This window comes from Rhinichthys klamathensis, unplaced genomic scaffold (genome assembly GCF_029890125.1).
Source record: "Rhinichthys klamathensis goyatoka isolate OS25496 unplaced genomic scaffold, OSU_Roscu_1.1 h1tg000011l_1, whole genome shotgun sequence".
Lineage (NCBI taxonomy): Eukaryota > Metazoa > Chordata > Actinopteri > Cypriniformes > Leuciscidae > Rhinichthys > Rhinichthys klamathensis.
This window is the reverse complement of record NW_026606564.1, coordinates 21,060,657-21,075,992: the sequence shown is the minus strand read 5'-3', so window position 1 is coordinate 21,075,992 and position 15,336 is coordinate 21,060,657. Positions and strand designations below refer to the sequence as shown.

The following is a 15,336-nucleotide window of genomic DNA, read 5'->3' as shown; positions in this document are numbered from 1 at the left end:
AGATCAAAATACAGCGTGTCACACAATTCCTCAGATCCCTTTGTGTGCTTCTGTGTAACTCCCTTCCCCCCACAACTCTCGTAACCTCTCTGTGCCCGGGACGGCGAGGCTGTAAACCACACCGGGGCTATTAATTAATGAATGGCCTTTAGCCGAGAGGCTGGAGAGCGCAGTGTGTCTGTGCGACTGAAGACACCAGAGCGGTGTTAATGCAGGGGAGGCGCTGGACGTTTCCCACCGATCCACTATCAATCACCTGCACTATTGTGGTGGAGCGCAGTTGTCGGGGCAGAAGCAGCCGGGGGAGGGATGAGGCGCGGGAGAAGAAGAGGGAAGATGGCGATCGAGGGGCCTGGGCATCATCCGCCGCTAACCCTCGTGCCGCTGCTGATGAGCGTAGCGGCGGTGTTGATCTCACACCACGTCTTCAGCGCCGCGGCACAGATTCCAGACCCAGAGGTAGGAGTGCTCGGTGTTGTGGCCCTGTCGCTGCGGTTCTCTTTGTGTCGGACAGGCTAGCGTGAGCGGCTCAGTTTTATGGCACTGGACGCATTGACAGACACAATGGCAGTGATGAGGTTAAGAATGCATCTAGTCCTGCTCTAGGTGTCTTGGCAACTCTTTAGTTCAGGGTCCAATTCTCACTATTAACTAGTTGCTTATTAGCATGCATATTGGCTGTTTATTAGTACTTATGAAGCACATATTAATGCCTTATTCCCATAGCTATGCCTTACTATTAATAGTAATTAGGAGTTTATTGAGGGAAAAGTCGTCGTTAATTGTGAGATTTGGACCTAAAGTGTGACCAATTTCTCTAACTACACATTCATAACTGCATGATCATATTCTACATCCCTTAATCCCATTGCTAAACTACCTTACTATTAATAAGCAGTAAGGGTTTATTGGGGGAAAAGTCATAGTTAATAGTGAGAATTAGACCTTAGTTAGTGTTTATGTTATTTAAAAAAAAATTATTGACAGTCAAACGCCGCTGTTTATTTATATAGCTATTAAAAAGCTAAGTGCAGTAGTGCACTGTGTTGGGTCTGTCAGACAAAACGACGATTCCTTGCCTGAAAAAAAAAAAAAGTAAATTGAAGCAACCAAGGAGCAATTTATTTCCAACAGTCCACCCAGATGATGAACCTCAGAGAAAAGCGTGAGTTCAGGGACTTTAGAGCTCAGTTTCAGGAAAGGTCACTTCCTCACAGTTCCCAGAACAGCTGATGGATAATGAATAGAGAGACTCATGATGTGCATAGCAAACATAGAGCATCATTCATGTTTCTTTTTTCAAAGAAACTAAAGGAATAGGAGAAATGGATAACGGCTGTTTTAAACTTCGAAGGTCTTTAGCCACATCGACACATTAACACAGCATCTTTCTTACTTCGGAACAGAGTTGCCCCTCAATTATTGTTGTAATTGCTAAGAAAATTACTATTTTACTTACTTTTATAGATTTGAACAAACCCATAACGTAAAAATTAAAGTCTTAATGAAACGGCATGATGAATTGTATGGTGTGCTTGTTTCAGTGCGACACAGTATGAGATTGTGTTCAGGAATTGTATCGGTAACACTTTACTTGAAGGGGTGTGCATAAGACTGACATGACACCTTCATAATCATGACATGACACATGGAGGTTTTATGCATGTTTATGACAACTCTCATTAAGTGTCATTCGCTCAATTATGACATTTTTTAATGCAAATATGACATTGTTTGAGATGTCTTTGTTATGACACCTTGACATAAACCAATACATCATAACCTGTCAGTGTCTTTGTTATGACAACTTGACATTACTAAGACAACACAACCTGTCATAAATATGTCATAAACATGACATAGCAGATTAATCATCAAACTTAAGAAAGCACTTAGCTTTATGGGTTAACATTACATTAAACTGTCATGTGGTTGGTGTTGACATTGGCTGTCATGAGTCCATTATAACTGTGTCATGAATATTTTTCTTGACCTCAACTACAGTGGTACACATTGAATTTGTCATTAAACAGTTATAATGCCTCATGACAGCCAATGTCAAAACCAACCACCTGACAGTTTAATGTAATGTTAACCCATAAAGCTAAGTGCTTTCTTAAGTTTGATGATTAATCTGCTATGTCATGTTTATGACATATTTATGACAGGTTGTGTTGTCTTAGTAATGTCAAGGTGTCATAACAAAGACATCTCAAACAATGTCATATTTGCAATAAAAATGTCATAATTGAGCGAATGACATTTAATGACAGTTGTCATAAACATGCATGTGTCATGTCAGTCTTATGCACACACCTTCAAGTAAAGTGTTACCATTGTATTCGTATTTATTTATTCTGAAGGATAGGTATCGGCCTGTTTTAACTGATCTGTCTAAGCCTGGCCCTCAGTTATCCTCGGCTCGATCCTTTATTGGACAGCAGCTGTCGTGCCGGGGTCGTGCACTAGGTGGCGGTGTGCAGATTCAAGTCGGTTTGCCCACCGCCATTGAAAGGAAAAGAAGAAGCTCAAATGTGTGTCAAGCGCATGTTCAAGCGTCCATGTTTAGCATATTTAATGCACACTTTTGTAATGAATAACTCGAAAGTCATTTATTTATTGTTTAATTTACCTGCCGTCAGACTATGTGAGATGCCGTTGCCATAATACATACAAATCACTGCAGTTTCCAGTCGAACTGACACTACAGGCAGTTAAACAACAAACACTTGGATCGCTTCTCACACTAATTATGATTACAGGGGCATATTATCGATTAATAAAGAGTTATTTCTGTGCGGTTCCTTGCACAATACCCATAGCCCATGACATCTGCATCCCGTAAGCAGCTCCATGTGTGTGTGTGTGTGTGTGTGTGTGTGTGTGATGAAGTAAACCTGCTCAGTGGCTCAGCTGGTACAGCGGTGCACTCGTGGTGTGAAGCGCTCGGGTCTGGGCGACACCAGTCGGCACATGAGAAACCAAGCTGGAATGGCACGGTTGCATCAGCAAATGGATTTTTTAATCTCCCGTTTGCTTTTGTTAACACTGTCGGGTGTGTTTAGGGTTTAGTGTAGGTGTTACGTTATTTTCAAACACGAATGAACCTTATAGCAACACTCACTCACCGGACATTTCAATTCCAAACTGGTGCGATACATACAACCAACATGATACAACGCTCGTCTGTTTCAGATAAAACTGAACGTGTTTTTAGTGCCACTCACTGAATACATAATTGTATCCCTTAAAACTCATCTTTGATCACCAAAATTACATATTTAAAAAAACAAAAAAAAACTTCCAACATAAAAATATCTTGAATGTAACTCGACACCTTTGCCTCATTTAGTATACTCGGTTCTATGAATATGCAAATGAGCCCCGCCTCCACTCACTCTCTCAGCTCAGAGATCCTGATGTATCAGAATGTAATCCTTTAGAAAAGTTAAGGGTCATCATTGGTGTTTCATGATCGTCATTTACAAAAGAGAATAGCAATAACAAAAAAGATCAGTAGCCATTCAGTGTGCAAATAATTCAATGACATTGCCACTGTTTGATTTTCAATGGCCAACAATGTATGAGTTTTAGATTATTATTTCTTTAAGGAAAATTGGTCCATTTAAAGAAAAAACACTTTCTTACTACTTTCTGAAACAAGTAGTATAACATGTAAAAAACATCTGACTGAGACATTCAATGAAAGACGTATAAATGTGGGGTTTGTTTGCGAATGTTTTGGCGCTCAGGTCAGGAATATGTGTGGAAAACAGCAGAAACTAAAGTGAGATGTGAATGACTGCTGAACAGGACTGAAAAAGCAGGAATGGTTTAATGGTTTACACGGTTTATTCTGTTTATTACCGGGTTTCAGTGTGTGTGTTTCTCCGTGACTTTAGCCTATAACCTATTTTTCTACATTTTTAGGTGTTCTTGCTTATTAGTAAATTTCACCGTTTTGATTATGGTTGCTTGTGTTGTACCACGTGTTAAAGGGATTTTAATGTACAACCCATTTCGGGTTCATTTAGAAAATTATAACCCAGCAGTACAGTCATTTTTTAAACAGTTCAAAAATAAAAAAGCATAATCCAACGCAGCTGGGTCAAAACAAACCAAAACGACCTCATTTTGACATAATTGTTAAAACGACCCGATTTTTTTTTAACCCAGCATTCTTTAGAGTCTATAAAAACAAAGCAAAAATAAAAAAATAGATAACTCAACTTCAGCAAACACAACTTCAGCTGTTCTCACACACATCCGGCAAAAGATAGCCAGTTTACACTCATAACTGATAATAATATCAGCAGGCATCAGACGCAGTGTTTTTCTGCTTATTAAACACTCATCACAGGGTCAATTACCAGGAGCCGCCAATTTCTACAATGTTTAATTCCTACATGACACATCTTAAGGAGCACACACTCATGGTTTGGGAACATGTTGGCTCAGCAGGCGAAGGGGAAAACAGCAGCATATTAGACATATTTATAAGTGATCAAAGGGATTTCTTCTTCAATCGGCTGCAGGGAGTCTGTGTTTATATCATATCATGTAATGCTGGAAGAACAAGCTCTTCATGCTATTTAATATACACACGAACACGTTTAAATACATGTGATTTCTCTGTGCTGATGTCTCTGCTCGCTGCTTGTCTCGAGATGTGAAGGATTGGACCTCAAATAAGAGTCAACAGTTTTATTTGTCTGAAGGATAGAAGAGAAGGGACATGAAGTACATTAAGAGAAATATCAATATATGATGTACTGAAGCAGACGGGCTGCGTCTCATGATCGAGTGGCTGTCAACAACACTGAGGGAGCCAATGCATCTTTAAACCCCACAGCCCTAAAACATGAGTCAGACCTACGTGTTTCACTCAAAAACCCTTCATTCTTAAGAGATATTTGTTCAAATAAAAGCACAAGTTGTGGTTTTTAGTGGCTTTTTCATTTCACAACTGGTTAGTGCAGTTGTTTGTCTATATTATAAGCATTGCTAATCAATATGAGGAGAAGATGGTCGAGCCGTAGCCTTGAGAACAATAGAGATTCAGAGGTTGTATCTTAAAAACATATATAAATATTAGGATAAGCTTTACTTCTCCTGACCACAGGTGTCACAGATCTACAGGTGAAACTCGAAAAATGAGAATATCGTGCAACAATTCATGTAGGCTATTTCAGTAATTCAAATTAAAAGGTGAAACTAATATATATATATAACTATACATGTGCATGATTATACTTTTCAGAGGGCCGACATTTCTGTATTTAAAATCCTTTTTTTTAAATTGATTTTATGTAATATTCTAATTTTCTGAGATTTTGAATTTGGGGTTTTCATAAGCCGCAAATCATCAAAATTATATTATAACTTTATAATTATTTATACACGATATTCTAGTTTTTCGAGTTTCACCTGTATATCTAAATACTAGTGCTGTCATTAATTGCATCTAACATAAACATTTTTGTTTATACAGTGTGTGTGTGTGTGTGTGTGTGTTCATATAATATGTGTGTGTATACATACGTATATATATGTATGCATTTACAGTATATATACTGTAAATGCATACATATACACCGTATGTACACAGCTACACACACATATTATATAAACACACAAACTTTTATGTTAGATGTGATTAATTGATTTGACAGCACTACTAAACACATTTATGGGATGACTATATTATGACATTTAAACATCAATATTTGTATGATTCAGTGATATTTCTGTCCTTCCACAATGGTCCACTAGTGTGTTTTGTGTATGGGGGATTTGTAGTAGTAATTCATGTAGATTTGGAGTTTTTTTAAAGTCGCCATGAAACTGAAGCTTTTTCCCCCCTATTGTGACGTATATCCGAGTGAAGCGGCTTCTGAAATGATAAAGAAATGCAGGGCGGGGCTTGATTTGGTCCGTCGGGAGTTGATTGGATCGTTTGGCTAACAAAATGGAGGCAGATCTGAATGGCAGTTGTCGGTTGTGGAGGATTGCTCTCATGGTCAAGGTCACCCTCGAGAGCATCTCCACCTGTCCCAGTGGGAAAACTCATTTTCTAACCGTTGTTGACCCGCCGTAACAACTGTCGTGACAATAACCGGCATTCATCGACTTTACAGCCAACACAAATTTACAATTCTTATTTGTTCGCAATATTGTTGAAGGCATCCAACATCTCATGTAAGTGGCTATTGGACAAATGAAACAACTTAAATGTCAGAACATCCATCTAAAACCGTTACATGATTCTTTCTAGTTAACAAGTTAATTCGTTTTACTTTCCTTCACATTCGTCGACGTCCCAACTGTGTACACAGCCGTGTCTGACGAATGTAGGACTTGGACTAAACCCACTACCGTCTCAAGTTCTTGAAACATACTTCGGGAAAATGCCTTGCACACAGACGCGAATTCTCCTTCTCCGAAATGCAGGAGTTCGAGCCTGCGATTGTCTTTTATTTTATTTATTTATTTATTTGATAGGGAATGCACATTAATGAACATCTGCATCTGCATTGACAGACATAAACATGCCGGATTATAGCCACAGGGCTACAAATTACAGAAAGTCAGAGATTATAACATACAAAATGACAAAAATGTAATAACAGAAATAAAAAAAGAATCACTTAATGGTCACAAGACTGGTTTGCTTTAAGCCACACTTTGAGTTTGGTTTTAAATACAGAAAATGAGGGGCATTCCCTGACAGTTATGGCGATACTCATAACTTCCAGGCCTTCACGGACAGAGGATTGTTGTTCTTCTAAGAGGAACAGTCTCCTCTAGCGGAGGCCCGTGTCCTGGCACCACTGGGAGTCTTTGGTTTAAAGAAGTCCGACATGGGAGGCGGGGCTAATCCATTTAACACTTTAAAATGTTTAACATTTTCTATGCTCAGTAGATTATGTTTTTGTGAAATATTACAAATATGAAAGGACATTGGCTTTTTATCAAAGACTTTTAAGGCATTTCTATTCTATTGATTTGAGTGTGTTCATACCGGTCAAAGTCCAACTTGTACAACAATATTCGATATGTGATAAAATCATAGAATGTAAAAACACTTTGGCAGCCCCAAATGGAATAAATTGATGAATTTGTTTAAAATTTCGTAAATTAAATTTTACTGTACTCGATATTCTTTTTACATGTTTTTTAAAACTTAATGTGGAATCAAGGGTCACACCAAGGTACTTAAATTCCGAGACGATTTCTAATTCTTCTCCTCTTAAAGATACACCAGAAATACACCGCGGGACTGTTTAGTGAACATCATACAAACTGTTTTTTTTTTAGTATTGAGTAGCAGACCGGATTTAAAAAGCCATTCATTTACAGGGACCAGAGCGGAGGTCAGGATGTCCCTTGAACACTTTTTGCACTGCGTCATCAACATACATTTGAAATTCAACATCAACACAAGTGTTTGGAAGGTCATTTATTATTTAAAGAAAATAATAAGGGGCCGAGTATGGACCCTTGAGGTACACCAACGGGGACATCTAGAAAAGACGATTTGACATTGTTAATATTAACACACTGTTTTCTTGAGTCCAAGTAAGATTTAATCCATTGAATGGCATTTAAAGAAAAGTTAAAATATGTATTTTTATATATCCCTCCAAGCCATATTTAAGTAACGCTTGAAATCTCCTTGAAAAGAGGTTGTCCAAAATGTATCCAAAACATCCTGGGACACGGTTTTCACACTGACAGCGACGGTTAGCATCTCTGTTTGTTTGTCCTAGTTAGCAACAGTAACTAAGGGGAGCGGGGCTCACCGATAGGTCAATTGAGAATAGATTATATACAGAAAGCGAGCACAGACCACTTACTTATTAGCTACTGAAGCTGTCAATCACTTCCGTTGCGGTGCAATTGGCTACAATGCTCAACGCTGCAAACCACATTGTAATTAGAAACCTTTGACGGTCTTCAGAGCGTGAACACAAAGAGCCAGGGACCGCTTGAAAGCAGCTGCCTATCCGTGGTACCGGACTGAGTCCAAAGAGTCTTGGCTATTTTAGTTTCTGTTTGTTTATTTGGATCTCTATTAGCCACTACGTCTTCCTGGGTAAAAATACAGATCTACATTATTCAACAACAATAAAAGTCCAGTCAATAAAGCATATAAACCCCAAATTCATTCCAATTTCAAAATCAACAATTTACTATTGTGATATTAAAATATTGTGCCATTAAAGGGGTGGTATAATGCCCTTTTCACAAGATGTAAAATAAATCTCTGATGTCCCCAGAGTGTGTGTGTGACGTTTTAGCTCAAAATACCCCACAGATATTTTTATATAGCATGTTAAAGTTGTCACTTTTTGAGGGTTAGCAAAAACGCTGTGTGTCTGGCCCTTTAAATGCAAATGAGCTGCAGCTCCCGGCACAGTGGGCGGAGCTTCAAGTGTGTGTGTGTTAGCAGCTCCGATTACCTCACGCAGACACACGCTAAAATGTCAGAAACTGTTCTGCCTTTTATGTTTAAACCGGAGTCGGACAAAGATGGAGAGACTAAGAAGAAGTGACACCATGTAGAAGCAACAGGACATCTCTGAATGGTTAGTTGATGAATTTATGTTGCTAATATGGAGTTAACTATCTTCAATTAGCATATTCTGTCATGGTAATCTATAAATCGCTTGTATAGGAACTGTTGTGAGATACACACAGAGTGACTTTCTATTGCATGTGAAAGAGGATGCTACAGTTTGAGCTGACTCACAAATGTGCTCGACTACAACAGCTCTTCCTCTCCTCAACATGGACTGTGTTCCCGGGGGCGGGGTTTATGTAAATCTTAGGGTTTGTGATGTCACTAACCCGGGACGAAGCTCGTGTAGTCGACCAGCCGTTTGTTGTAGTCCTTAAAAACGATATCTTAAATATCTCCCTTTGCTTTGAACTTTGAGCGTTGTAACTTTGTAGATGTTGTTTATGCTCAAACAGCAACATTACACACTAACTAAAGTTAGAAAAGTGAAATCATAATCAACCACCCCTTTAAATATTCCTTTAAATATTTTTTTAAACCTCGTTTTATATGTAATATCCGACGGCAAGTCATTCCATATTTTCATTCCATACAGTCCTTTGTTTTGCAATGGCTTATGAAAGAGTAAGTAAAAACATCCCTTTGATGCCTGTCTGGTATTACAATGAAGACTTCTACTTCTATACAAAAGTTGGCAGTACAGGACATTAGGAACTGCAGACACTGAAACAGTTCTCATAAAACAAAGCAGGGACACAATCGTCCTATCCTTCCCCAGTGGCCAACCTAAAGTTGTGTGCACTCTTATTAAATTAGTCCGTCTATTAGGGTTTAAAGTGAGTCTTGCGGCTCTATTCTGGACTAATTGAAATTATTCCAAGTCTTTACGTGATGCACTCGACCACTGGAGAGTAATCTAAGCAAGTAAGAACCATTGTTTGCACAATGCAATGTTTGGGGTAAAAAAAAGGTTGGTTACACACTTTTATTTTAAGATGTCTGAATTACATTGTAATTATTCGTTTAAGTGCTGCTGAGTAATATTAATTTACTACATGTACTTACTATTAGGTTAGATTTAGGAAAATCGGTTGGTTAAGGGCTAGTTGCATGTAATTATGGATAATTTATAGTAATTACTACAATGCAACGTGTAACAAGGACACTGTAAAATAAAGCGTTACCAAAATTTGCGCATCTCTTAATGACCACTTAAGCCTGGTGTCTAATATAACTCCAAGAAGTCTTGTGTCTTAAGGCATACTCTTACAGGCAGAACTAACTCTGGTTTGGATTTAAATTGAGAGTTTGATCCAAACACAATGCTTTTGTATTTTTTAATCAAATTTAAGGTCAAATGTTTGTGAAATCAACAGTCAAACTTGTATCAGACCCAAAGTCCGACCATGTCTATTGATTCCCAACCTGCACCGTAAATGACCACGTACATATTATATATATAAATATTCCATATAATAATTATTATATTCGTATTATTCCACCCGTTACATCAAATATTAGCGGTTCGGGACAGGAATGGGCTCAGCACAAACCCCTGAGGCACTCCACTCTGATGGTATTACTGTGAGTTTCAGTTTCTGGCCAAGATATCTGTATATATATATACGCATTGAAGAGTTTCTGCATGTGTTAGTCTCTGCTCAGACCGGACCGAAACAGCTGCCGAGCTCTGAATGTCTGAATGGGCTTTCAGCTCTCTCTCAGTCGATGCGACACAGCAGGAGACATGTGGAAATCTCAGGCTTTATTGAATAACACTGAGACATCAATAGTAATTTACTTTTATCTGCTATCTCCAGCCTTAGTGATAGGAAACGTTACCCTTTATCTAGCAAAAATATCACTCTAATCAGTCAATACCAAATACTAATGGTTTAAGTCGATGCTAATTATTAGCACTGAGGCAAGCCTCGCCATTTCATGGTGACACTTAACCCTTTACTCTAAATATTAAACTTTATAATGCACCTTTTACACGACAGACATGAATGATTTGATTGTGAAGCTTGTTGAGGAGAAATGTGCTAAAGTTGGATATTCATGTAACATATGATATATATATTTACTATAAAGCAAATCTCACCTGCTTGATTATCTGTAAACTATATTATCGCCCAGCTCGAATCTGCTAAATGTGACTATAAGGCGTGAAGATATGAAGATATTATAAACATTAACCTCGTGATTTTCTGTAAAGCTGCTTTGATGAAAAGTGCTATGCAAATAAACCTGACTTGACTTACAGAACATTATAACCTATGTTTTCCATCCAAATTTTATGCAAATAAAATTGAATCAAAATGGCAAGATTTGCATAAATTAAATAAATGTGCTAAATTGAGGCGGATAATAGTTTTATCCAATGAGACGGCATTGGAAACACATTTATTGAATCAACCCGATCACACTAAATGAGTCTCTAGAGCACGCATTGTGTTTATCGTGCAATTTATACGCGAAAATGAGTTTTTACGTGCATAGGGATACGCATGGGTAGGTTTAGTAGTGGTGTCGGGTGCGTGTGTATTATACGTTTCGGTAGGATTAGTGGTGTGGGGTGCGTGTGTATTACACGCAATAAAGTGCGTATCAAATGCACGCGAAAACTGCGTATCATATGCACGTAAAAACTAATTTTTGCGAATAAAATGCACGATAAACACAACGCGTGCCGAGACGCATTTTCATGAAATCAGGCTGATTGAATAAATCCCTTGATGTAAAACTAATGTGACTTTGCCTGATCAGAGGCTGTGATTGGATGACTGGACTAACCAGCGGACCAATCGCATCACAGCATCTCAAATGAGAGCGTTTATTGGGTTTCGTCTGCGAAAACACGCCCGTCGGTGTATGAATGAGTGAGTGAATGGGTGAATGTGAGGCAAATTGTAAAGTGCTTTTGTGGCCATTGGGTCTGTGAAAGCGCTATATAAATGCAGTCCATTTACCATTTACCAACACTCATTTATGATGGAGGAAAAAAGAAACAGTTTCTTTCCGGATTGCAGAAACTTCCATTTCTGCATAACAGATATTTTGCACCAATGTTCCCAAGTGATGATTTTGTTCTCTTGAACACATCGGATGGAAATGATGCTCTATTCGGAAATGTTTTATGCCATATTCCAGTTTGTGCACAAGTTAAATTCGCAACTTTGGAAGGAAATACAGCTTTAGAGACTTGGGGTGGCCTCTATGGTTTTATTCAGTAGCCTATGTGTCAAAATGCAGTGTGCATGTGTCAAAAGGCCATATAACTCGAAGCTATAATCATGTTGGTGCATGACATCTCATCCTCATTCCTCATATGAGACTAGCATCTGCTTGTCACACCAGAACTGAGGAACTGGGCTCCAGATGTTCTTGAAGTGACATGTCTTGAGTCACATTGTGATGGCAAACACACAGTCGTTGTATGACCAGCTACATCAATTTTGATGTGGACAATACAGTTGCATGAAGACGGAAAGTTCCCTCAGTGAAAAGCTTTGTACCAGCAAGGCCTCACAGATGGAGACTGGAGAGCAGTGGAGTGAAGCCTGTCTGTAATAGTGCAGACTCTGACAGAAGATGTGCAGTGATAACCCGTGCTGAGGGACTCGGACAGCTAATCAGATGTCAACACTGACCGGATACGTCCACTAGCGCTCTGTGTAGGACACAAACCTGGTGAATTATTGAAACGCTGGAAACAAACTCTCAGCTTAGAGCTGCTGTCACACATGAGCCTGAAAACACTCAAGAGATGCTCTTCAAACGAACTCATGCTCGATTTCAGAGTTATTCTACTGTCGTTGAGATGCTATTACGCTATTATAGTAAAAAAAAAAAAATCTCTAGTTTTTATTAATTTTATTTCAGTTTTAGTTATTTGGTAACACTTTACAATAAGGTTCATTAGTTAACATTAGTTATTAGTTAGCATGAACTGCACTTATACAGCATTTATTAATCTTTGTTAATGTTAATTTCAACATTCACTAATACTTTATTAAAATCTTGTTAACATTAGTTAATGCACTGTGAACTAACATGAACAAACAATGAACAACTGTATTTTTTATTAACTAACATTAACAAAGATTAATAAATACTGTAACAAATGTATTGCTCATGGTTAGTTCATGTTAGTTAACCATTAAAGAGAACATTTAACCCATTACAGCCGTCGGCATCAAGTGCCATATGTCATTTTAAACAGGAGAACTTCAAGTTTCAATCTAGCTCATTTAAATTCCCAATTTTACATTTATTTTGTTTTAGAATGGATGAATTTACCAGATTTAAGAAAAACGTCAGCAAATTTGTAAGGTTTTCTTTTATTCAACTCAAACAAAACCTCCTGAAGTTTTGGATTTTATCTTTAGAAAGTTTTACTTGGATATTCTAGATTTCCAGATGAAAATTTTGTCTACATGTAACAATCCCTAAGCAAGTTATAGCCATTTATTACAACACTAATATCAGCGATTTTCAGTGAAACGCTGGTGTTTTCTATTAATGTACAGTAGAATGTGTCCAAAAAAGTTCAGGAAGTAAAAAAAGTAGAAACATTGTTACTAAAATCTCGAAATTGAGATACCTCTTATTTGTGAAGACAAATATTCCATGAAACCCCATAAAAAATAAGTTTGAACATCAATGGCAAACATTACAAGAACAAGAAAACATGATATTATTAAGGATGAAAAAAATATTTTAAAATACACTCACAGGGTTGCTACTGAAACCGATCCTTCAAAATTATACGAGTTTAGAGGTCTCTCTCTCTCTCTCTCTCTCTTCTCTCTCTCTCTCTCTCTCTTCTCTCTCTCTCTCTCTCTCTCTCTCTCTCTCTGTCTCTCCTCTCTCTCTCTCTTCTCTCTCTCTCTCTCTCTCTCTCTCACTCTCTCACTCTCTCTCTCTCTCTCTCTCTCCTCTCTCTCTCTCTCTCTCTCTCACTCTCTCTCTCTCTCTCTCTCTGTCTCTCTCTCTCTCTCTCATCTCTCTCTCCTCTCGCTCTCTCTCTCTCTCTCTCTCTATCTCTCTCTCTCTCTCTCTCTCTCTCTCTCTCTCTCTCTCTCTCTCTCTTCCTCACTCATCTCTCTCTCTCTCTCTCACTCTCTCTCTCTCTCTGATGTATTTTTTACAGACTGCCACTTTTCCTCTTCTTTCTGTCTAGAAACGCACCGCAACCCGCCTGAAGTGTTTCTCTGCGTCTCTTCTTGACACGGTGATCATATGAGAGCTGGTTAAATCTTCCCTGCTGTCCTTAATCACTGCTATTGTTGCCATTCCCTCCATTTAGGTGGTGCAATTACCTGTGAATATAAAGAGAAGCGGGGAACCATCTCTCATGTGTATCTTTCCCCTACAGCTCCTGCCAACAGACCCACCGAAGAAGCCGGATCCGGTCACCTCAGAAACTGTGGTGTTTTGGGGTCTCCGATTGTGGCAGGTTATTGGCATTTTCTCCATGTTCATCCTAGCAATTAGTAAGTGTCTAAAAGTCTTCATCTCACATTTAAAGCATTCAATATGACTCATGTTTCAGCCAAGGCTCCAAAGGGAACAAAAGAGCTCATAACTTGGACGTTTTATAGACTTTTTTATTGATACATTAATGTCACTTATGTAGCTTGAAAGCTCCAGTCTCCTTTTATTGTAACTGCATGCAAAAGAGAAACCAGTATATTATTAAAAAATCCTCTTGTGTTTCACAGAAGAAATAGGCTGGTTTTTATAATTGACATGAGGGCGAGCAAATGATGAAAGCATTTTTATTTCTGGGTGACCTGTTTAAAAATGGCAAGCTATGCATAAATTTGCATGCAGAATTCCCATAAATGGGTGTAAAAAAAAACCCACTTAATTATTTACACGTCGTGAATCGCATTAAGTGATTTAATGAAATTTCCCCAGAGCGAAATAGCATTTCCACAACAGAGAGATTTGAGACGCTGCCTGTTGTGCGGGGCGATCTCACAGCTCTCCTCCTCATTTCACAGTAATAACGCTGTGCTGCATCTTCAAATGCCGGATTCCACGAACGAAGAAAGAGATCGAGGCTCGGAACGTCCAAAGACAAGCGGCGAAGACGTACGCCAACACACTGGAGACGGTGCCCCCCTCAACGAGCTGACGGACGTGCCGGGAGGTGAGAGTGTGTGTGTGTGTGTGTGTGGAGCTCTTCTGCTCGCTTGCACATGTGTATTCGTACCACCTCATTTGTATGTTCTCATTGTACGGATAGACCTTCATTCTTACGTTTTTTTATACAAATCATAGATTTTCACATTGCAAACTCAATTACAAACTCAAAAAATGGTAGCCTACATATTCTTGTGAAACTGGTTTGGAGCAATTAATCAGAACACATTATATATATATATATATATATATATATATATAGTACTGTGCAAAAGTCTTAGGCACATTAGTATTTTCATCCCCAAAAATGGTTTTAAGCCAGGTATTTCTATCTTCGGCTGTAGTGTGTCAGTGCCACTCATTGAAATAATCCAGTGAGATTTTTGAATGCACAAGGATACTGACAGTAGTTGTGTAATAAACACACACACACACACACACACAGCATTGGGGAAAGTTACTTTTAAAAGTAATGCGTTATAGTATTGGGTTACTCCCTAAAAAGTAACTAATTGCGTTGTTTTTTTACTTTTAACGGAACGTGCTGCATTACATTGCTTTTGCGTTACTCTTTGTCCCCTGAGATGGGCTTGCATGTCTTTTGCTTATTAGTATGGTTGAATTGGATCATCGAAGGTCAGCAGCAACGACATTGGTTAATA

At 38.5% G+C, this 15,336-nt stretch overlaps 1 protein-coding gene across 1 annotated transcript in view; it reads left to right on the top strand.

The window, feature by feature from the left end:
* The first annotated feature begins 291 nt into the window (after positions 1-291).
* tmie (transmembrane inner ear) overlaps positions 292-15,336 on the top strand; it is a 56,145-nt gene continuing 41,100 nt past the window's right edge. The window contains 4 exon segments of the mRNA XM_056266376.1: positions 292-459; positions 13,902-14,019; positions 14,533-14,652; positions 14,655-14,681. Of these exon segments, the coding sequence (XP_056122351.1) occupies positions 310-459; positions 13,902-14,019; positions 14,533-14,652; positions 14,655-14,681 (415 nt within the window). The 5' untranslated portion in view covers positions 292-309.